We start from the raw sequence: 23,532 nt of genomic DNA, 5'->3' as shown, positions 1-23,532 counted from the left end.
AGCTCCACCGCAGCATACCTGCGCTGCACACTTTTCCATCTCTAGCAGCCAGAACACAGCCTGGCACACGGTAGGTACCTGGGGTCTACGTGTGAAATCCGTCACTGTCTCTGCTCTCTCTCCCTCACTAGACTAACAGGCTCCACCTTGAGCAGAGTGTAAGCCCAACCAGGGCAGGAAGACTTCCCTTCTCTGACAAGTCTTTTAGATTTCCACCATTAGATCGAATGTCTGAGATGCACTGAAAGACAACTGGTCTTTGGAGAGTAACAGAACTGACGAAGGATATCCAGATTAAGAAAGAAGTCTCTGGGGAGCCATAGTAGCCCCAGAATTGTCTTACCAAATACTACACACCATTGAGCACATCATCTTGAAGCAGGCGGTAATCTCCTACTCTTGGACTATTAGTCTACAAAATCATGAGAAGCAGTAGATGCACTGAAAAAGCACACACCTGTGTTGAAAATGTTTATGGGTGGGGCCAACCGCGCCCTTTCCCCAGGTGGACATGAGTGAGACCTGGAAACCTTCACTACCCAGGCCCTCCCTCTTCCCCAGCCATCATATGAACACTCCAAACAGACCCCCTCCCGATCAAATCTGCCACTGTCTTCTGGGAGTTCAGCCTGTCAGCAGCAGGACCCCCAGGCCCGCACCTCTCCCACTACTCCTGGACCTCCATGCCTTACCTGCACTGCTGATGACCCTGCCCTCCCTACCCCTAAAACTCCCTGAGCCTGTCCTTCCTGCCATCAGATTTGACACCTGGAAGATCAAAGCCAAACCACCTCTCAGGAGCTCACACCCTCCTTCCCCTCCCTGTCTTTTCTGCAAAGGTCACCCCCAAGAGTTCTGCACTTGCTGTCTTCCAATTCCTGTCCACTTGGTCACTCCTGCACCTGCCCTATCACTTATGTGTCTATGTGTTCAGATTTTATAATAGTCAATATAATTCTGAAAAGCTTAATAATATATTTAATACCAAGCTGCCAGTGAAGACGTTCTTCCCCACAAGCACATAATAACAGCTCCTTTCAGGTCACCAGTAACCTCCACACGGCTGAACTGAAGGTCAGGGCCCACGCCTCATGGTTCCCAAGCCCTGGCGGCATTCGACACAACTAAACAGCCCTCCATTCCTGAATGTCTGCCCCACTGGGCCTCCCAGCATCTCTTGTGGTTTGCCAATGGCTTCACGAGCCAAACTCCGGCCCTTTCTGTTGCCCATTAATCTCCCAGCACCCAAATGTGCTCGGGACTCCACTGGGGACTCTCTTTTCTAGGCCACATCTGTAAACACTGACGGCCAGGAGTGGTGACATAATCTTTAGGCCCAGAGTAAAATGATAATGCGGGCCCCTTATTCAAAAATTAAGACTTGGGGTGGGCATTTAGCCCAGCTAAATGGTTAAGATTCGTACATTGGTAAGATTCCTAGCCTGGTTAAGAATGCTACATTGCTCATCAGGGCCCGGGTTCCACGTCTGGCTGCAGCTCCTAACTCCAGCTTCTTGCCATCGCAGATCCTGGGAGGCAGCACGGATAGCTCATGCGATTGGGTTCCTGCCACTCACATAGGAGACTCGGATTGCATCCCTGACTCCTGGCTTTGGTACGGCCCATTCCTGGCCAATGCAAGCATCTAGGAAGTGAACAGCTGAAGGAGAGCTGTTAGGGGTTGGGTAGGATTTGTCTCCCCAACGCTTACTCAGATGTTCAAACTCTGATGTTTAATGCTTGATGGATCAAGGGTAGAGACATTGATCTATGATGGCATCTGAGGGGTGGGTCTGGTGGGAGGGTTTTAGGCCATTGGGGGCGTATCCTGGGAGGGTATTTCTCACAAGGAGCTTGAGGTTTGAGTCCCTGTTCTGCCTCGATGCTCTCCCTGGCTCACTTTGTTATTATACCTATGTACTCACCACGCCCGACCTCTGGCAACGCCGATCTATGGGACCACCCGATCCTACACTGTGAACTCCAAACTGTGAGCTGAAATAAACCTCCTCTTTCCCGTGACATTCCTCCCAGGTATTTTAGTTAAAGCAAGGCAGGGCAGACTACGACGGGAATGTTCTTTCTGCCTCTCAAATAAACAAAAAATTAAAAACACTTTTAGTGATTAAGATTCCCAAGACAGCGACGGCCAAGTGGTCAAGCAAGCACAGGCCTCCTCTAAGAGTGGGGCCCTGCGCCATTGCAGTGCACCTGCCCCTGGAGGGAGTCCTGAGCACAGCTCTTGAATTTAGATCTCTGACCTTGAACACCGCCCTGGCACGCCCCAGGCTCAAATACCCAGCTCTCTACCAAACGTCTCCACGTCTCCACGGTGCTCTCCAGAAAGCACCTCAACCTCCATGAGGTCAGAGCTGCAATGTCTCAGGCCCCCCTCTCCCTCTGAGAGAATCCTGCAAGGCAGGTGCATTCTTCCAGTTTCTCAGACCAATAACCTTGCCACATTTTATTTCCTTTGTTTCCCTATGCCCCATTTCCAAAAGGCATGAGTGAAAACCTTTGATCTAACTTCAGGCAAAGGAGGATCTGCCTGCCCACTCCTCTGCCCACCACTCCCACCTTGGCAGGCTACCCTGCCCCCCCAACACACACCTGAATTACTGCTGCACCCCGACTGTCTCCTTGCTGGAGCTCTGCTCCCACCACCTTGTCTTCACCGCGACACAAAGGAGTCCCCCCTTCAGTGAATATGAAGAAGCCCCACGTGACCCAACTTTACCAAACAGTGGCCTAAACTACTCCTCTGAGAAGCCCATTTCCCTGTCGCATTACTCAACTGCAGAAATGTCAAAGTCATAATTTTATGCTCGTATTTTTCAACACAGACATGCAAAAAATCACACGAGATGGCAAGTGGACCCAGCTCTAAACTACAAAGCCAAAACCATCCTCGAGTCATAGATCTTCCTACAGACTTCCCTGGAGTTCTGAAATAGTGAAGAATTCAGCCCGTTCCAGAAACACATCTTTCACTTCCGCACCACCTAAGAGTCTAGGGAACCCAACATACGTCATAACCACATAAACACCCGGCTCAACTCGAACCTGGTTCCTAAATACCTCCTAGGACGCACCGCGGGCTTCCACAGACCACAATGCTGGGGGTGGCGCATTTGAAACCCTGGGAAAGGAGTGGGGGGAGGGAACGTATTGCATGGGTTCTGGTCCCAAGCACTTGCACCTGCAGGCAGCATGTGTGTGTGTGTGTGTGTTCTCTAAGCGGAGGCAGCGCAGGTGGCCTTCAGCTAGTGTCGCTACTGTGCTCTCGCAGGGCCTGAGGGGACCAGAAACGCGAGGAAGACCCCCTGGCTCCCTCTGAGCCCTGCAGCAGCGCCTCACAGGCCGAAGCGCGCCGACAGCCGAAGAAAGGGAGAAGTCCTCCGCGCCCAGCCAACTGTGCCCACCGCGGGTCGCGTGCCCCCACCTCACCGCCGCATAGAGGCGCACGGACATGCGCGTGGAGCACACACTCACGCGCGCGCGCACGCGCGCACACGTGTACGGTGGGTAGGGGGCAGAGCGGGGGGGTCTCGGACCCTCGCCGGGGACACCGGCCTTCTGGCCCGGCAGGTGCCCCCAGGCACAGGCGGCCCCTGGCGTCCACGGCTCCAGCAGCCCCAGGAGCCCGGAGATGGGGAGCAGCGCGCAGAGAGCGGGGCGGTGTCACATAACCAGGGGCGCGCCCTCCCCCCGCCCCGCCGGCCCACCCTCCCCGCTCACCCACGGACGAGCCGATCCGCGCCCTCCGCGGCAGGGACATCCTAAGCGCCTTGTCCAGGCCTGCGCCGCTCAGCATCGCGCCCGTCTGGGGGGCTCGGCGGCCCGCGGCGAGCGGCGGAGGCTGCGCGCAGCACTAGGCGCTGGGGCCGCGGCGGCGCCAGGGCCATGTGTGGGCCGCCGCCTGGCCGCGCTGCGGGCTGCCCGGGGCCGCCGGCGCCTGTGCCCGCCGCGCGCGTGGCTGCGCCGTCCGTGCCGCAGCGGCCAATGCGGCAGCGCCCGCGAACGCCGGCGCGCCGGGCCCCGCGGGCCGGGCTGCGGCGTGGGGGGGCGGCCTGCGGCGGGGGAGCCCCGCAGGAGGAGGAGCGGGCCCGCGAGGCTGGGAAGCGGCGGCGGCGGCGCGTGGGGGCTGGACAGCTGCTTTTCCGGGGCTCGCTGCGTGCCCTGCAAGACGCGCGGGCTTCCTGTTTACCCGCCTGGCGCGCGTCGTGTGTACAAACCGAGGCATTGTGAACCTTCCGGGACTCCTGACTCTCAGGTGGGGGCTGGCGAAGCCGCTTCACCAAACAGGGATTTCCAGGCTGGCAGACGCGTGGCCTGGAACACACAGACGTCCCAGGTCCTTGGCCTCTGCCCCCTACGCCCCACCACCTCTCTAGAATCCTACCTAGGTGTGTCTTAATGCTGTCAGAACCCTCCTGCGTGGGTTCGAATGCTGGCCCTGATTCCAGATACATCCCATGAGGCAGCAAGTGATGGTGCAAGTATTGGGTTCCCTGCTATGCACGTGGGAGATCCATTTGAGTTCCAGGCTCCTTGCTTGGACCTGGCCCGGTCCTGACTGTTGCTGGTGTTTGGGGAATGAACCAGAATATAGACTGTCTCTGTCATCTATCTAAAACCCCGGGGAATGCTTGGAACCATCCCCCACACACACACACACACTTTCGCAACATCATTGAGAGGTAAGGTGACTTATCCAAGGTCACTCCATCTATTTTTGTCTGCTTGTCAGGTCATGTTCACCGGCTGCTTGGTTCTGTGGCACAGTCCCATAGAGAAGAATAGAAGCTAAATCTTTATCATATCTGATGCAATTCTGACCGCAGAGTAGAATAAAAATACAGAATGGGTTCACATTACAGCCTGACTCCGCACTGACCGCTGCGATCATTATCTCCCTGTTAAATTAAACATGAGGGACTGGCAAGGAGAGAGGCCAGCTGAAACAGCACCGGGTGGGGGGAGGAGACCATGGGCTCCTCACGGCCAGCCTCTGCTGCAAATGTTCGCGGAGAATCCAGACAGGATGAGCATGGAAAACCCGGCTGGCACAAGTACAGTAAATTTCAGCTTTAAGGAGGATTCCTAACTTCTATCTGTAGAAATTCATTGAGGACCTTAGCAGAATTTTGAAAGGAACTTAAAGAGAAAATAAGGATTTTTTTCCATCCCGAACTTTAAGGCAAATAGGAAACTATTTTTTGGCCACAACTATGAGACAAGAATGGAAAAAGTAGATAAAAGTTGTTTTCAATTTTAAAAAAAATTTAAGTTTTGTTTGAAATCCAGAGTGTCAGAGAGAAAGATCTTCCACCTGCTGGTTCACTTCCCAAATATCCACAATAACAGGTTGGGCCAGGCTGAAGCCAAGAGACAGGAACTTTGTCCATGTCTGCCATGAGAGTGGCAGGGACCCAGGTGCCTGGGCCATCATTTGTTGCCTTCCCAGGCACAGTAGCAGGAAGCTGGATAGGAAGCAGAGGCAGGATCCCAGGCATTCCAGTGTGGGATGTGGGTATCCCAGCCAGCAGCCCGATCCACCGTGCCACAGTGCCTGTCTCTGTCTCGATGTTTAATGTTGAGTATGGAACTTGTGCCTTGACCACCGAAGACCCAACCCCTCCCCAGGTCCTGCTCGATGGCATGGAACCCAGTCGTGAATGGGACTGCTGCATTGCTCTGCATGTTTCCCCTCCGGTCACCGCAGCTGGTCTGACAGCTTGTTTGGAGGGTTGAGGTAATTCAGTTGGCACACCTTGAAGATCTCGGTGTGGACAGCAAGGAGCAATAGACAGGCATTTCCTTGAACCTGTGTTACCTCCTCGTTTGCCTCAGTTAATGCTCCTGATCTGTCGGCCTCTCGGGAAGTTGGAGGGGTTAGACTGACACTGGGCACAGAGCCCAGGCCACCTTGAGGTTCCAAAGGCACAGCAGCTGGCAATGACTGGTGTTTATTGTTAGACTTAGCCTCCAAGTGCTGGTCACATCACCCTGTGACCTACACCTGGCTCTGGGGAGAAATCCTGTCACCCTCGCTGGAGGCAGCGAACGTGAGAACCAAAGGGGACAAAGATGCCCGACAAGAAGAAGGAAGAACAAATAGATGCAAAACGCAGAGCAGCAGGGCCACTTGGAGAAAGAGGTTTTCTGTCTAGCTTTGTGAAAGCCAGCAGGTGCTCACAAGTCAGGAAGCAGCCTGCAGAGGGAGAACGGGTCCCTCGAGGACGGTCCCACGAGGACAGAGGTCAACATTGCACTAACTAAGCCATGGCAGCCCTTTTGCCCTTGGAGATGAAGTGGGGGGGGCCACAGGCTGGAAGCCACCTGTCTCCACCCTGAGCAATGAGTTCAACAGAGACAGGCCAGCCTCCCGAGAGTGCTGGAGCCCCCACCTCGCACTATGGCTACACAGAGTCTCGCTCTGCTCTGCTCTGAGATTTCCAAGGAGCCAGGCTGCAGGGCTGTCCTTGGCAGCCTGCCCCCATATCTATGGCTAGGGTTTGCCAGCCGTTCTTCCTGTGGCCACCTTAATCTTCTGTTTAATCACAAGCCCATTCTTCCTTGTTTAGTTTTCATAGTCCTAGCCAGACGCCTTCCCAAGAAATTCTTTTATACCAAAAATGGCTTTCTGCCTTCTCTTAACCTTCATCTTCCTCAAACTAAAGCAGCCCCATATCCTCTTTATTACACTTATGTGTGCATATGTATACACACTCACACACACACACACACACATATATACTGTATTCATACTTTAGGTACTTCTTTTTTTCTTTTTCTTTTTCTTTTTTTTTTTTTTTTTTTGACAGGCAGAGTGGATAGTGAGAGAGTGGGTACTTCATATATATGAAGGTATACTTCAAAAAGTTTATGGGAAAATGGAATTAAAACATAAGCTGGGGGCCGGCGCCGCGGCTCACTAGGCTAATCATCCGCCTGCGACGCCGGCACTCCAGGTTCTAATCCTGGTTGGGGCACCTGTTCTGTCCCGGTTGCTCTTCTTCCAGTCCAGCTCTCTGCTGTGGCCCGGGAAGGCAGTGGAGGATGGCCCAAGTGCTTGGGCCCTGCACCCGCATGGGAGACCAGGAGGAAGCACCTGGCTCCTGGCTTCGGATCGGCATGGCACACCGGCCATAGCAGCCATTTGGGGGGTGAACCAATGGAAGGAAGACCTTTCTCTCTGTCCCTCTCTCACTGTTTAACTCTGCCTGTCTCTCTCTCTCTCTCTCTCTCTCTCTCTCTCTCTCTCTCTCTCTCATTAACTCTGTCAAAAAAACAAAACCATAAGCTGGGGCCAGCACTGTGGTTTAGCAGGTAAAGCCACTGCCTGTAGTGCCAGCATCCCATATGGGCACCGGTTCTAGTCCTGCTGCTCCTCTTTCAATCCAGCACTCTGCTATGGCCTGGGAAGGCAGTGGAGAATGGCCCAAGTCCTTGGATCCCTGCACCCACACAGGAGACCTGGAGGAATCTTTCTCCTGGCTTCAGATCGGCACAGCTCCAGCCGTTGTGGGCAGTTGGGGAGTGAACCGGTGAATGGAGGATCTCTCTCCCTCTCTCTTTCTGCCTCTCCTTCTCTCTCTGGGTAACTTTGACTTTCAAATAAATAAATCTTTAAAAATAATAAAAATAAAAATATAAGCTGACTTTGGTGCAAAAATTTTGAAATCCATGTATAGTTTCTCATAATATACATTTTCCATGAACTTTTTGAAGGCATCTCATACATATGTACATACATAGACATTTTAAAAAAGAAATTGCAGGTTAAGCCTCTTCCTGCAACACCAGCATACCCTATGGGCACTGGTTCAATTCCTGGCTGCTCCACCTCCAATCCTGTTTCTTGCTAATGCATCTGGGAAAGCAGTGGAAGATGGCCCAAGTGCTTGGGCTACTGCACCCAGCTGAGAGACCCAGAAGAGACTCCTGGCTTCAGATTGGCTCAACTCCACCATTGCAACCATTTGGGGAGTGAACCAGTGGATAGAAAACCTCTCTCTCTGTCTCTACCACTCTCTGTAACTCTGTCTTTCAAATAAATAAATAAAATATTTTTTAATTAACGGAAATGGCCTGTCAAAAGAGAGATGAGTGGGGCTGGCACTGTGGCACAGCAGGTTAAGCCACCACCTGCAACACCAGCATCCCATATGGGCACTGGTTCCATTCCCAAATGCTCCTCTTCCAATCCAGCTCCCTGCTAATGCATCTGGGAAAGCAGCAGAAGATGGCCCAAATGCTTGGGCCACTGACCCACATGGGAGATGCAGAAGAAGCTCCTGACTCCTGATTTCAGCCTGGTCCATCCCTGGCCATTGTGGCCATCTGGGGAGTCAATCAGCAAATGGACGATCTCTCTGTGTCTCTTCCTCGCTCTGTAACTCTGCCTTTCAAATAAAATAAATCTTAAAAAAAAAAAAGTAGAGATGACTATACAGCAATCATCCATGTCCCTACTCCCCAGAGACATAGAGCTTCTTTCTTGTACCACTGTTATTATTTACAAACTAACAAGTGAAAAATCAACCCTGACAATATTTGGCAAGGGATCCAAGATGGAAGATAACTTAATGGAAATCTTTATTCCTCTATGGGGTTCTTATTAAATATTCCATAAGTGCATTTTGATGACTTTTAATTCTTCTCAGTTTTCTTAAAAATTTATTTATTTGAAAGGTAAAGTGACAGAGGCAGAAGGAGTGGCAGAGGAGACATACACAGAGAGAGAGAGAGAGAGAGAGAGAGAGAGATCATTCATCCACTGGTTCACTTCCCAAATGGCTACAATGGCTGTGGCTGAGCCAGACTGAAGCCGAGAGAGAGGAACTCCTTCCTGACCTCCCTCACAAGTGGCTGGGGCCCAAGTACTTGGGCCATCATCCACTGTCTTTCCAGGCACATTAGCAGGAAGCTCAATCCAGCACTCCAATATGGGATGGCAGTGTCCCAAGTAGTAGCTTAACCTGCACTACAACACTGGCCCCATCTCTGAATTGTTATCATTTCTACATACTGCTCTTAGAGAGCAGTTTGCCAGACTGGACATTGAAGAAATATTCAGCAGCACTGTGAATCTCCATCTTCCTCATGACCAAAGTCACGGTTGTCCCAGGCCACCTCCCCCTCCATTATCTCACTCATTTATTAACAAGTGTGGGATGAACACCTGGCATTGGATGCCAGCTGGCAGCTGCCCTCTCCACCTGCACTTCCTCACCTAGGCTGAGGTCCAAGGGTCAATGTCCCTAGAGGGAGTGCCAGGTGGGAGCTGTATCTCCTTTTCTAACCCAGCCTTGCAAAGTATACAGCGTCACTTCCGCCATATCCTATTGGTTGAAGCAGTCATAAAGGCCCCGTCTGTCCAACAGGAAAGGAGTAGACTCCATCTCCTGATGGGAAACTGGAAGTTTTCTGGAAGAGCTGGAGAGCTGGAAATATTGCTGCAGCTATAATACAGTCCATTAGCAATAGCAACAATCAGTTTTAAAAAAATATGATTTTTAATTACCCTCTCATTGTATACTATTTATGAAAAAATTAGTGAATGCTGTATAAGACTTCCACACTGGAAACAAGGCATTTGGGCTCCCAAAGTATACAGGTGAAAGAAAGTCTTGCTGGGTTTCAAGTCTTCTAGTATCCAACTACTAATCAAGACTCATCCATGCCGGCGCCGCGGCTCACTAGGCTAATCCTCCACCTAGCGGCACCGGCACACCAGGTTCTAGTCCCGGTCGGGGCACCGGATTCTGTCCCGGTTGCCCCTCTTCCAGGCCAGCTCTCTGCTGTGGCCAGGAAGTGCAGTGGAGGATGGCCCAAGTGCTTGGGCCCTGCACCCCATGGGAGACCAGGAGAAGCACCTGGCTCCTGCCATTGGATCAGCGCGGTGCGCCGGCCGCAGCGCGCCAGCCACAGCGGCCATTGGAGGGTGAACCAACGGCAAAGGAATACCTTTCTCTCTGTCTTTCTCTCTCTCACTGTCCACTCTGCCTGTCAAAAAAAAAAAAAAAAAAAAAAAAAAAAAGACTCATCCGTGTGTTGGGGCGCTGTGGCGTAGCCAGTAAAGCCGCTGCCTGCAGTGCTGGCATCCCGTATGGGCACCTGTTCAAGTCCCAGCTGCTCCACTTCTGATCCAGCTCTCTGCTATGGCCTGGGAAAGCAGTAGGAGATGGCCCAAGTCCTTGGGCCCCTGCATCAATGTGGAAGACCTGGAAGAAACTCCTGGCTCCTGGCTTCGGGTCAGCCCAGCTCCAGCTGTTGCAGCCCTTTGGGGAGTGAACCAGCAGATGAAAGACTCTCAATCTCTCAATCTCTCCCTCTCTCTCTCTCTCTCTCTCTCTCTCTGCCTCTCTCTTACTCTGCCTTTCAAAAAAATAAATAAATCTTAAAAAAAAAGTGTGTTGTAGGCTTATGAATAAACAAACAGATCATTGCAACAGAACAGAGCCCAGAAATAGACCCACGCACACATGGTTAAATCCTTTTGACAAAGGCACTAAAGAATTCAATAGGAAAATGAAAAATTTTCCAATAAATGGTGCTGCAACAGCTCGATGTCCGTATGGGAAAAAAATAAGCTTTGACCCCTTAACTATAACACAATAATTAACTCAAAAAGGGCCATAAACATAAATGTGAAAAAAACTAAGCATATAAAGCTTCTAAAAGAAAACATTGGAGAAAAGATTTCATGCACAGGATACAAAAGCACTAACCATAAAAGAAAATATTTATAAATTATATATGATCAAAAATAAGACTTCCACTCATGAAAAGACACCACTTTGGGGCCAACGCTGTGGCATAGTAGGTTAAACCTCTGCCTGCAACACTGGCATCCCATATGAGTGCTGGTTCAAGTACCAGCTGCTCCACTTCTGATCCAGCTCCCTGCTAGTGCACCTAGGAAAGAAGCAGAAGATGACCCAAATGCTTGGGCCCCTGCAGCCACATGGGAGACCCCAAAGAAGCTCCTGGCTCCTAGCTTCAGCCTGACCCAACCACAGTTGTGGCCATTTGGAGAGTAAAGCAGCAGATGGAAGATTCTCTCTCTCTATAGATATAGATATAGATATAGATATAGATATAGATATAGATATAGATATAGATAGATAGATATAGATATAGATATAGATCTTTCTGACTCTCTCTCTCTCATCGTTCTGCCTTCCAAATAAGTAAATAATTTTTTAAAAGTCATTCAATTAAAAAAAGGAGAGACTTAAGAGAACTCTCTAGGGCAATGGAAATAGTTTACTTCTTGATAAAGAAGTGGATATTCAAGCTTGAGAGTCAGTCCCTAAACTGTAAAATAAAGGCACTTACCAGATCTCTTCGTAGTCTATTTCTTTGTGTTCTTTCCCTTACTATTAAGATACATTAATCAGAACAGGTTTTTTATATGATAATTTACACTTAAATAGTAGTGGTTATTAGGATTTGATTAAAGTTTGAATTCTCAATATTTATTGAATTCTGAGTCATATAGCTATAATATAATGGAAAATACTACTTTTACAGTTTTATTTCAGTTGAACTAAAGAGCCACCTATAGTGCAGTTCTTAGGAGAGGTACTTTAAACTTGAAAGAATATTGTATTTCAGTACCTTGTAGGTGACTGATTATGGTAATACATGTCTTTTTTTAAAGATTTTATTCATTTATTTGAGAAGTAGAGTTACAGACAGTGAAAGGTAGAGACAAAAAGAAAGGTCTTCCATCTACTGGTTAACTCCCCAAATGGCTGCAACGGCCGGAGCTAATCTCCACACCTCAATACAATAATCCAACTTAAAAGTAGGCAATATTGGGGCAGTGCTGTGGTGTAGCAGGTAAAGCCACCGCGTAGTGCCAGCATCCTATATGGGCACCGGTTTGAGACCTGGCTGCTCCATCAGAGTGTTCCTTCTTCAAGTGATATCTTTGTTCTTGTTGGCATCTGGGTAAGAGAGCCCAAGAGCCTGACCTGTCTTCCACCCAAACAGACCATGGAGATCGGCCCAGTCTTATGTTTACCTCCCTTTCCCATGGTGTCCCTCTAGGCACATTTCTGAACAAAATATCTCCTTCCTGATAAACTCCCGTGATCCTCAGGTACTTCAGAGATGGACTAAATGAATAATACTACCGCTTACAAAACTGTCTCAGACTTGATGGAGTTTATGTTGAGAAATAAGGTTTAGGGGCCAGCGCTGTGGCACAGCAAGTTAAAGCCCTAGCCTGAAGCGCCCGCATCCCATATGGGCGCTGGTTCTAGTTCCGGCTGCTCCTCTTTCAATCCAGCTCTCTGTTAAGGCCTGGGATAGCAGTAGAAGATGGCCCAAGTCCTTGAGCCCCTGCACCCACATGGGAGACCCAGAAGAAGCACTTGGCTCCTGACTTCGGATAGGTACCAGCTCTGGCCACTGCAGCCATTTGGGGAGTGAACCAGCAGATGGAAGACTTCTCTCTCTGTCTCTACCTTTCTCTGTAACTCTTTCAAATAAATAAAATAAATCTTAAAAAAAAAAAAGAGAGAGAAATAAGGTTTATATTTCTATGTTCACTCTTTTAATTTCATTTTCCACAAACTTTTTGAAGTCCCCTCATGTATGTATTTGTATCTAGAGGGCAATATTAAAATGTTTACAGTAATTATTTCTGGATGGTGATTTCTATCTCCTCCTTTATACTTTTGTTGGGATCTTTCAAATATTTTACAATACAATAAAAACCCCTATGTTCTTAAATGAAGTGTTGGAATATAGTGAGTCCAACAGCTCAAACTTATTTCTTTGATCTAACACTGGTTTGCTGAATATGTCCAGAGGATGGACAACAGCAAGGGACCAAGGCAAGTGTAGGTTGACAAGCTGAACTGGGAGAGGAAGAGCGATGGCTAATAGCAGAATAAAACACCTTTTCAGCAAATGTAGTACAGATGCAGAGCACTGGGACATTCAACAACCCACGCAGCCACCTGACGACAAACCAACAGGTCTAAAGCAGATGAACCAGTCTTATAAGCATGATTAGAACAGCTAACATTTAGATTGCTTACTCTGTGTCACGAAATCACCTAACTGCATTTCTTGCATTTTCTCCTTTAATTCCCAAAACAATGCAAAGGCATGAGTACCTTATTATCTCTGTTTGATGGGTGAGGAAATTCAGGATCAGAGAAGCTAAAGAATTTGTCCAAGAACCCACAGGTAGGTTAAGTGGAGTCAGGATGTGAGCCCATCAGTGACCATGATGTAATCAAGGTACTCAACATCTCCACAAAGGTCTCTCAACAGAGTAGTAGGGGTCAAAGAAACAAAAGTATTTCTGCACAAAGCTGCGCAAACCAAGAGGCACACGTTTATATCAACAAAACGCAAGGCTTTCATAAAACCTCTGCATTTTCTCTCACACCTGCTGGCCCAAGACCAACAAAGGCAATTACACTCTACACATGAACTCTCCTACACCAACTGAATAACCACCCGTGTGGTCCTAAATTATGACGTTTCTCATCAAGCCCCTGGTCACCGGACAGCTGTTCCTAGTTCATCTTTTATGAACTTCTCCCTCCACTCCCTGTGATTTGGGGGAGGAGCCTAGTAGTATCACAGTTCCCGCCTCTCCTACCAAGGAGTAGCCAGGGAGCCAAGCTGACCAATCAGAGTAAGTCTACCCAGAGGCCTGTTGTATCTAGAGGTGATCATGTGATCCAAGGAGCCACACACACACACACACACACACACATCCTGTCCAATCACTACACATCTCTTGGCCTTATTTTTCCCATATGTAAATGAGCAAGTAGGTCCCTCGGAACTCTGAAATTCAATGATGACAAAAACAACCAAGTCCATTTGCTACAAAATATGCAGTGTTGCAGGAGCACACACACAGCCTTCCCTTCTGTTTCCTGGACCAGAAGTTGCCAAATATCAAGGGTAAGAGAAGTTTCTCCAAAATTAAACGGGGCATTTATTGAACTGCAGGTCCTCCACTCCTTGTCCTCACCTGATTTGGTAAGTCTTAGATGACCAAGGATATCTGAATCTTTGTAAGAATTCAAGTTGATGCTAATATGCATGATCCATGCTGGGAAAACTGCCTTAGGTTCAGTCCAATCCTGCATGTTTTGCGTAAGAAGAGAGCAGGGAACTTGCATTTCATTGATCCAGCCAGAATGGGCCCCCAGATGGATGGATTGCCACCTGTGTGGTCATAGTTCTGTTACCCAGTGACCTGAGAGTCAAAACTGCCACACATGGGCGTGGGCAGAAAGAACCTCAGGGCAACCACGAGGCTGGGGGTGTGTGCAGACACAGGGAAGGGAGAGCATCCAGGTGGGGGAGGGGAGCACTGTGAGGCACGTGTGTGCCCAAGAATGGGCAGCATCTTGAACCCACGCCTGCTTCCAGCACGGTGCCCCTAAACTGACGGGACAGGTGGCAGAGCAGAGGGCATCTTCTTGGCTCCCACACTCACTGCAGTGCGCCAAGCCCTAGAGGCCACGAGAGGAGGGATTGGGCTAAAACACCTGTCAATCACAGCACAGGCCCCTGGAAAACAGACTTGGGAAAGAAGCTGCCTCCCCATGCCATCCGCCCGCCTGTCTACACACACAGCCTGGGCGGCAATTTTCCCCCACTGTGTCGTCACTGGCTTCCTCTCGGGAATACGAGCAGTTCCCTCCGCCTTCATGTGCAGCACAAAGGAAAGCCTGGGTGGCCAGCAGCCAGGAGAGATTGCCATGGATGGAGATTGATGTGGATTTTGGAGCAGTTGGCACAGACACTGGTAATTGACTCCCACCATCATCTCTCCGCTTACAGGTGATTCCCTGATCCTGACCCTGTTTTTAACGTAACTCGTTTAACTTCATGAGGGTTATCGTAGTTAAATTTAGACGATAACATCAGCACCTCCACATAACCAGGTAAATTACACTCTATCATAATGCACCGAAAATACACCTGGAAGAAGATCGCCACCCAGTGGACACACTGAATACATGCACCCTTGACCACGTGGTAGCCACCTGATTTGCACCACCAGGCGCACACTGAGTGAGCACACTGTGGACTAATTCCATAGTTATGGCCACTGGGTAGATGCTTCAGGAGGGATGCCTGTGGGAGCAACTGGGAAATTGAAAAAAGCATATGGAAGCAATAAAGGCATACAGTTTAAAGAAAAATAAGGCAATTAACATAAAGGAACTTGGCGGCCAGTGCCATGGCTCAATAGGCTAATCCTCCACCTGCGGCACCAGCACCCGGGTTCTAGTCCCAGTCGGGGCGCCGGATTCTGCCGCGGTTGCCCCTCTTCAGTCCAGCTCTCTGCTGTGGTCCGGGAGTGCTGTGGAGGATGGCCCAAGTGCTTGGGCCCTGCACCCACAAAGGAGACCAGGAGAAGCACCTGGCTCCTGCCTTTGGATCAGCGCCGTGCGCCGGCCGCAGTGCGCCGGCCGTAGCGGCCATTGCAGGGTGAACCAACGGAAAAGGAAGACCTTTCTCTCTGTCTCTCTCACTGTCCATTCTGCCTGTCAAAAAAATAAAAATATAAAGAAAAGGAACTTGGTAACATGGAGCCAACAGAGTCTTCTGGAAAAACATTCTAGAGATGCAATCCCGCCAACCAATGTGGGATCAAAATGGAATGTACACTACCAAAGACTGGTGGTAAGACTGGAATTTGAATGACTGTAGGTGATGGAGCAAAGACAAAAAGCCTTGGATCCAGATTGACCTCTCAGCTACATACAGCAAGCAGTCCCCCATTTCTCTGGCCTGCTACTACAGCTCCACCCTGCCTTGACCAGCTCCACCCTGCCTGGACTGCTGGACACACCCCTATCTGAAGAGTCCAGCCACCAGCCTGAGCCCTTCCCCCAGCTCGGCAGCTTAGCCTCAGAGTACAGCTGCAGCCTCAGCCCAAACTCCTCCCAGCCCACACTGTGATCTCGCAGGACCTTTAGAAGTAGCCTGAGCTCTCCGTCTATCTTGGAAGCTCAGCTTTAGCTCAGACCCGCCAAGTCCCTTGCCGCCACTTTGTACTGCATAAAATGCTAGTCTGGAAGGGCAGTGCTCTCGCTCTCTCCGCCAGGTGTTCGCTGGCAACTCTGCTGTGCGTTCACCTGGGAGTGAGCCCCTCCCAGGCTTTGTTCTTCTGAATGCACCTGGTCTGGCTTTGGCGTCATACTCCATCTGTAGCTTACAGATTAGAGTTACAACTGTGTCACTAGATAAAGATTGTTCTAGAAAAATTGGTGACATAAACCATGTCAAAGTAGAAACAATACAGCTAACACAAACTGGGAATGGAAAACAGGGAAGTGGGAGAAATGAGATGGAAATTATTCACTCTCTATGGTTCCTTCAAGACAAAGGCAAAAACCATTGCTCCTAGTTGAGTTGTGCAGTAAAAATATGAGGGTACAGAAAATGTTCATGGAAGGCCGGCGCTGTGGCTCAATAGGCTAATCCTCCGCCTGCCCGGCACCCCGGGTTCTATTTCCGGTCGGGGCACCGGATTCTGTCCCGGTTGCCCCTCTTCCAGGCTAGCTCTCTGCTATGGCCCAGGAGTGCAGTGGAGGATGGCCCAAGTGCTTGGTCTCCCATGTGGGTGCAACAGAGAGACAGAAAGAGAGAGAGAGAGGTCTTCCATCCGCTGGTTCACTCCCCAGATGGCCACAATAGCTGGAGCTGGGCCAATCCAAAGCCAGGAACCAGGAGCTGCTTCTGGGTCTCCTACTTGGGTGCAGGACCAAATAACTTGGGCCATCTTCTACTGCTTTCCCAAGCCATAGCAGAGAACAGGGTCAGAAGTGGAGCAGCCAGGACTTGAACTGGTGCCCATATGAGATGCCATCACTGCAGGCAGCGGACTTACCTGCTGTCCCGCAGCGCCGGCCCCCAGAAAATTCTTGCACCAAAATAAATGTCTTTTAATTCCAGAAATAATTCCTTGAAAATTCCAGTCTCTCTAACACTCAGCAGTGTTAACTACCACTAGCTACCAGAAACCAGTCTTTTCAAAAGAGAAATATTATTTGCTTTTTATTTTATTTATTTGAGAAACAGAAACAGTGAGAAAGAAGGCAATAGACAAAGAGAAGCTTCCGTTCATTGGTTCATGCCAAAATGTCCACAACAGCCCAGGGGCTGAACCCAGGAACTAGAAACTCAATCCAGGTCTCCCACATGGTGGCAGGAACCCAATGGCTTGAGCCATCATCTCATCCTCCCAGGTCTGCATTAGCAGGAAGCTGCAGTTAGGAGCTGACATCACGGGTGAAACCCAGATATCGGGATGTGAAATGCAGGTGTCTTAAGTGCCAGGCCAAATACCTGCATCTGAAATGTGCATTTGGCCTTCTCAGTGGCCAGTGGGTCTGACCTTCCTGGAAAACAATTCAGCACAGGCAGCCCTGCTCTCTGTCAGCATTAAACTAAAGTTGGAGTGAGCCCCTCAGCCAGGTAGAGTGAGTTACAGCAGCTCCTCCACCCGGAGTGCTTTGACTTTTACTCAGTGGCCGCCTTCCTCTGGCTGGAGATAGCTCAAGCAGCCAGAAGACAGGTGCATTCGCTGAAAGCTGGCCTGGGGATGGCTCCCAGGCAGTCTGGCAACCCCCACTCTACATTTCTGTTGCCCTGTTTTGCCTCTTTCTGGAAGCATCCTTAAGATAAGAGACTGTTTTTGCATTTTCTATATCTTGTCCCTTCTTCTCCCTCCTCCATACCACAGAAAGGGTGTTTTTGCAAACACACAGAGTGGTTCCAAAGACAGAAGCTTCCCATTTAATCTCAGTGAAAGACCTTGATGGAAAAGCAGCTAGCAAACTGAGACAAGTCATTGAATTCCACTTCCGGTCAAAGCAAGAATGATCCATCCTGAAGGCAAATTGATTTAAATCATGAATATAACAGTAATATCAAAAAGGTAAATTATCAATATCCGTGAAAGAAGGAGCAAAGTCGGAAATCAAGGACGGTGGGAACAAGCAGGGGCCCTACCCACCCAGTGGAAGAGAAAGGACTCCCAGCGTGGCCTGAAACGCAGGAGGAGACGGCATCGAGTCATGGAGACAGGTAGGAAGCTGGCGCTGTGTCAGCATGACTCAGCACAATGGCTGCACTCCAAAGGACAGCCTCCGGGGACCCAGGCTGGAGATGTGAACGCTGGAGTCACAAGGCGCCATCACCGCTACACAGAAGTTCGGAGTCAAGGATGAAGCTTTGTGCTCCTCACCAGCCTCAGGTATCAAGAAAACAAATGCACAGAGTAAGGAAAGCCCTTCCATCTTCCCAGACCTGATCTCCGCGTGCTGCTGCTTCGCAGAGACAACGCCCCAGGGCACATCTTCCAGTCCTCATTGGAGCCCCTCCCTGCCCCCCTCCCCCGCAGCCTTGTGTCACAGGCCACACTTGCAGAAAGACTCCCAGGAATAGCTAAAGTCTGTCTCCAAAGCCCTTGTTGGGGGGAGGTAGGGTGGACAGAGGGAAAGTTTATGCAAAATAAAAAAGAACAGTATGCTGAAATGGGCATAGTTAGCAACAAAACTACTTTTAAAAAAAAAAGATTTATTTGAAATTTGAGTTACACAGAGAGAAAAGGAGAGGCAGAGAGAGAGAGAGAGAGAGGGAGAGAGAGAGAGAGGTCTTTCATCTGATGGTTCACTCCCTAATTGGCCACAATGGCCAGAGCTGTGCCAGTCTGAATCCAGGAGACAAGAGCTTCTTCCAGGTCTCCCATGTGGGTACAGCGGCCCAAGGACTTGGGCCATCTTCTACTGCTTTCCCAGGCTATAGTAGAGAGCTGGATTGGAAGTGGAGCAGCTGGGACTCGAACCGGCACCCATATGAGATGCCAGCACTGTAGGCAGAGGCTTTACCCACTACGCCACAGCACCAGCCCCAAGAAAACTTCTAAGACAGATTTTTCTCTGGAGGTAACCTGGCATCCTCAAATCCAATCCAAAGTAGAAGAGTTGAACCTTAAATGCGTCCACCACCACCAATGAGCTGAGCCCTTCAAAGAGAAAATTAAACTTGCAGGGCAAATGGCAACTTCAGCTAAGAAAGCAATGAATGCACATGTCTGGGTGGGAAGAAAAGGTCCCAAATAGCATGCATCATGGAGAGAAGGAGGTGGAAAGAAATGGTCATGGGGCCATGCACAGAGCAGAGCCCCAGGTCACTGGGCACACACTCGTGGCCCCGCACATCCTCAGCTGAAACCCACAGCTCAACGAGAAGAGCACAATTGCAGCAGGTGCTCTCACCGTGGCCAGAAGACGGCGGAGGCTGCCGTCCTCAAATCACCTGCCAGGGAAAATAAACAGGGAGCCCAGGAGAAGGCACACCCCAAACTCCCGTGACCCGTCTTTGGGGAGAGCGCCACAGAGGAGAACATAAAGGAAGAAAGGGTGTGCGTTTTGCCTAAAAGCAGCTCAAGGAAGAAAACTCCCCTTTAAGAGTGAAAATGTTGGAAGAGAGTCCTCATACAAGGGAACTTCAAAAGTTCATGGAAAATGGAATTAAAACATAAATTGATTTCAGTGCAAAACCAAATTCCATACTTATAAGGGGTCTTTCAGAAATTCACAGAGGGGCCAGCGCTGTGGCATAGCCGGTTAAGTGACCACTTGTGATGCCCGCATCCCATATCAGAGTATTGGTTCAACTCCCAGCAGCTCTGCTTCCGATCCAGCTCCCTGTTAATGCACCTGAAAAAGCAGCAAATTACAGCCCAAGTACTTGGGCCCCTGCCACACATGTGGGAGAACCAGGTGGAGTTCTTGATTCTTGGCTTTGGCTTGCCCAGACCTGGCCTAGACCTGGCCTAGACCTGGCCATTGCAGCCTTATGGGGAGTGAACCAACAATGAAAGATTGCTCTCTCCCCCACCCCTTGCTTGTTCCCTCTCTCACTCTGCCTTTCAAATAAATAAACCTTTAAAAAAAAAAAAAAACTCATGGAAAATGCACATTATGAAAAAACTATGCATGGACTTAAAAAAATGTTTTGTACCAAAGTAAATTTATATTTTAATTCTATTTCCCCAGGAACTTCTTGAGGTCCCTCATTACATCAAAGTACCAACTTCAAGGACGGGGGGCCAGTGCTGTGGTGTAGCAGATAAAGCCACCGCCTGCAGTGCTGGCATCCCATATGGGCACCAGTTCAAATCCAAGCTGCTCCACTTCTGATCCATCTCTCTGCTATGGCCTGGGAAAGCAGTAGAAGATGGCCCAAGTCCTTGGGCCCCTGTACCCACGTGGGAGACCCGCAGTAGGTGCCTGGCTCCTGGCTTCAGATCGGCACATCTCCAGCTGTTGCAGCCAACTGGGGAGTGAACCAGTGGATAGAAGATTTCTCTCTCTGCCTCTCCTCTCTCTGTGTAATTCTGACTTTCAAGTAAATAAATAAATCTTTAAAAAAAAAAAAAAAAGTGTTCAGGGCCTGAAGTGGGTGTAGTCACATAAAAGTATCCTGAAGGAAGAGAGGCTTTGAAAGACAAGCAACTCTCTGCCTCTCCTTCTCTATCTGTGTAACTCTGACTTTCAAATAAACGAATAAATCTTTTTAAAAATTTACAAAAGGGGCCAGTGTTGTGGCATAGCAGGTAAAGCTGTCGCCTGCAGTGCTGGCATCCCATATGGGAGCCGGTTCAAGTCCCAGCTGCTCCACTTCCTGTCCAGCTCTCTGCTATGTCCTGGGAAAGCAGTAGAATATGGCCCAAGTGCTTGGGCCCCTGCACCCGCGTGGGAGACCCGGAGGAAGCTCCTGGCTCCTGGCTTCGGATTGGCGCAGCTCCGGCCATTGCAGCCATCTGGGGAGTGAACCAGCAGTTGCAGCCATCTGGGGAGTGAACCAGCAGATGGAAGATCTCTCTCTCTGTGTCTCTCTCTGCCTCTCTTTATCTCTCTGTGTAACTCTGACTTTAAAATAAATGAATAAATCTTAAAAAAAAAAAAAGAAAAAAAAAGAAAGATAAGCAAGATCCACTTTGAGACTTGGGGATGAAGTGCATGGGGAAAATTAGAATCCTCAACAACAAAAGAGAAGCAAAAGTCGAGGGGCACATGACTCCAAATTCCCTCGCATCCTTCAAAAAAAAAAAAACAACAACAACAACAACAACAGATAAGAAACAGCTGCGGGGCCTGTGCTGAAGAGTAGAAGGCTAAGCCTCCACCTGTGGCACCAGCATCCCATACGGGCGCCGGTTTGTGTACCGGCTGCTCCACTTACAATCCAGCTCCCTGCTAATGCACCTGGGAAAGTAGTGGAGGATGGCCCAAGTGCTTGAGCCCCTGCACCCACGTGGGAGACCTGCAAGAAGCTCCAGGCTCCTGGCTTTGGTCTGGCCAAGCTCCGGCCATTGCAGCCATCTGGGGAGTGAACCAACGAATGGAAGACCTCTCTCTCTGTCTCTCCCTTTCCCTGTAACTTTCCTCTCAAATAAATAAATAATCAAATAAGTAAATAATAATCTTTTAAAAAAAACAAACATTGTTTATCATACATCCACTAGGCTACCAGACAGAATAGTGTGCTCTTAAACTAGGATTTTCCATGTGGTAGATGATTCACAAACACTGATCAATGACCCCCTTGCCTGTCCACACACCCCTTTGTAAAATGATCCTGTACACTCTTTTCCCGCCCCTTGAACCTGGGTGAATCCTATTATCTCCTTGGATGGATAGCCTGCAGTGCAAGTAGCCCAGGCCTCAAGTGTCTTTGCAGCTTCCACCATTACCCCACCGGATCATCGCCTTGAGCATGAAAACCTGATAGCAGAGAGTCCAAGTTGTCCGCCTCAGCTGGGCCCATCCCCAGCCAACGCTCCAGATGAATGTAGCTTCGTGAACGAACCCAGCCGAGGCGGCTGGAGAACCACCTGGCTGATACACACTTTATAGGCCACTGAGCTTCTGTTCAAAGCCAGTGAGTGTTACGGTGGTTTGTTGTGCAAAAATAGGTAGCTAGGGGCAGGTGTTTGGTGCAGTGGTTAAGGTGCTGCCTGGTTCAAGTTCCACATCCTCTGCTTCTGATCCAGCGGATGTGCAAATGCACACCCTGGGAGACAGCAGTAACATCTCAGCTACCGCCACTCACAGGGGAGACCTGATGCAGGTCCTGATTCCTGGCTTCGGCTGGCCCAGCCCTGGCTGTTGAGGGCATTTGGAGAGTGAACCAGTGGATGAAAGATCTCCATCTATATGTTTTTTTGTCTTCCAAATAAAAAGAAAATTTTAAAAAATCCAAATTAAAAAAAAAAAAAAAGCCAGATAACTGATACATACGACAAGTAGCTGTGCCCTCAAAATGCACAGACTGTCAAAAGCAAGAGCTACTAGCAGTGTCATTCTAATTTAGCTCAATGCAGACCCCACTTGTATGGGTATTCATCCACACAAAGCTACTAAAAGAAAGAAACAAACAAACCTAAAAATGGAAAATAAGAAGCAAAACATTTCAACTGATGGACTTGATGAACTCCCACCCCAACGAACAGTACAAGAAAACTCACAATGATTTTCCAAACAGAATTCAATATTCTCAAACAAGCATTGAGGCATATGTTTTTTAAAAGGGGGGAAAAAACCAGAAAACAAAACCAAAAAGATCTTTTATGAGATCTTATTATTTAAAAAACAAAAACAGAAAAGGACCTAAACAGGGAGAAATAAAATACAAAAATGTGGAAAGAAATTATAGTAAAATGATATAATCATATAAAACATGAAGATTTCCAGATGCCTAAGAAAGAATAGACTCAAACTAAAATTTAATAAGGGATGGCCGGCGCCGCGGCTCACTAGGCTAATCCTCCGCCTTGCGGCGCCAGCACACCGGGTTCTAGTCCCGGTCGGGGCACCGGTCCTGTCCCGGTTGCCCCTCTTCCAGGCCAGCTCTCTGCTGTGGCCCGGGAGTGCAGTGGAGGATGACCCAAGTCCTTGGGCCCTGCACCCTATGGGAGACCAGGAGAAGCACCTGGCTCCTGCCATCGGATCAGCGCGGTGCGCCGGCCGCAGCACGCTACTGCGGCGGCCATTGGAGGGTGAACCAACGGCAAAAGGAAGACCTTTCTCTCTGTCTCTCTCTCACTGTCCACTCTGCCTGTCAAAAAAAAAAAAATTAATAAGGGATGTCAAATAAATGTGGGGGGGGGGGGGAACAAATAAAATAAAACAGATTAACAAAAACAAAGAAATGGAGGCTATCGAAGGAGAAACTAACTCCAGCGTGGTTTCTCCTATTCCACACTCAACACAGATGGCTTCTGCGACCCCAAAGGTCAGAGGGCATTATCCTGCCTGGGCAAGCAGCACCAGCAGGGGGTCTTCTCATTCACACAACTCAGACCCCTTGTGCGGAGGGCTCAGGCCCACAGAACTGCCTCCCCCTCCAGACGCCAGTCAAGCGCAGGCCTCCAGAATTTCTGACTGACCAGCTGCACCCCGAGGCCCCCGCCAACCCTGCTCAGCGTCCACCAAGTTGCTGGAGGACCTCAGAGAACTC

At 49.4% G+C, this 23,532-nt stretch overlaps 1 protein-coding gene across 1 annotated transcript in view; it reads right to left on the bottom strand.

Moving 5' to 3' along the window:
* The window catches only part of ATP8A2 (ATPase phospholipid transporting 8A2), a 515,416-nt gene extending 511,602 nt beyond the window's left edge, over positions 1–3,814 (bottom strand). Inside the window, exon 1 of the mRNA XM_062195192.1 lies at positions 3,739–3,814. Within this exon, the coding sequence (XP_062051176.1) occupies positions 3,739–3,814 (76 nt within the window). The remainder of the gene's footprint in view (positions 1–3,738) is intronic.
* Positions 3,815–23,532: the final 19,718 nt, after the last annotated feature.

This window comes from Lepus europaeus, chromosome 6, assembly GCF_033115175.1.
Source record: "Lepus europaeus isolate LE1 chromosome 6, mLepTim1.pri, whole genome shotgun sequence".
NCBI classification, from domain to species: domain Eukaryota; kingdom Metazoa; phylum Chordata; class Mammalia; order Lagomorpha; family Leporidae; genus Lepus; species Lepus europaeus.
Note: the sequence above shows the minus strand (reverse complement) of the source record. Positions and strands in the feature narration are given on the sequence as shown.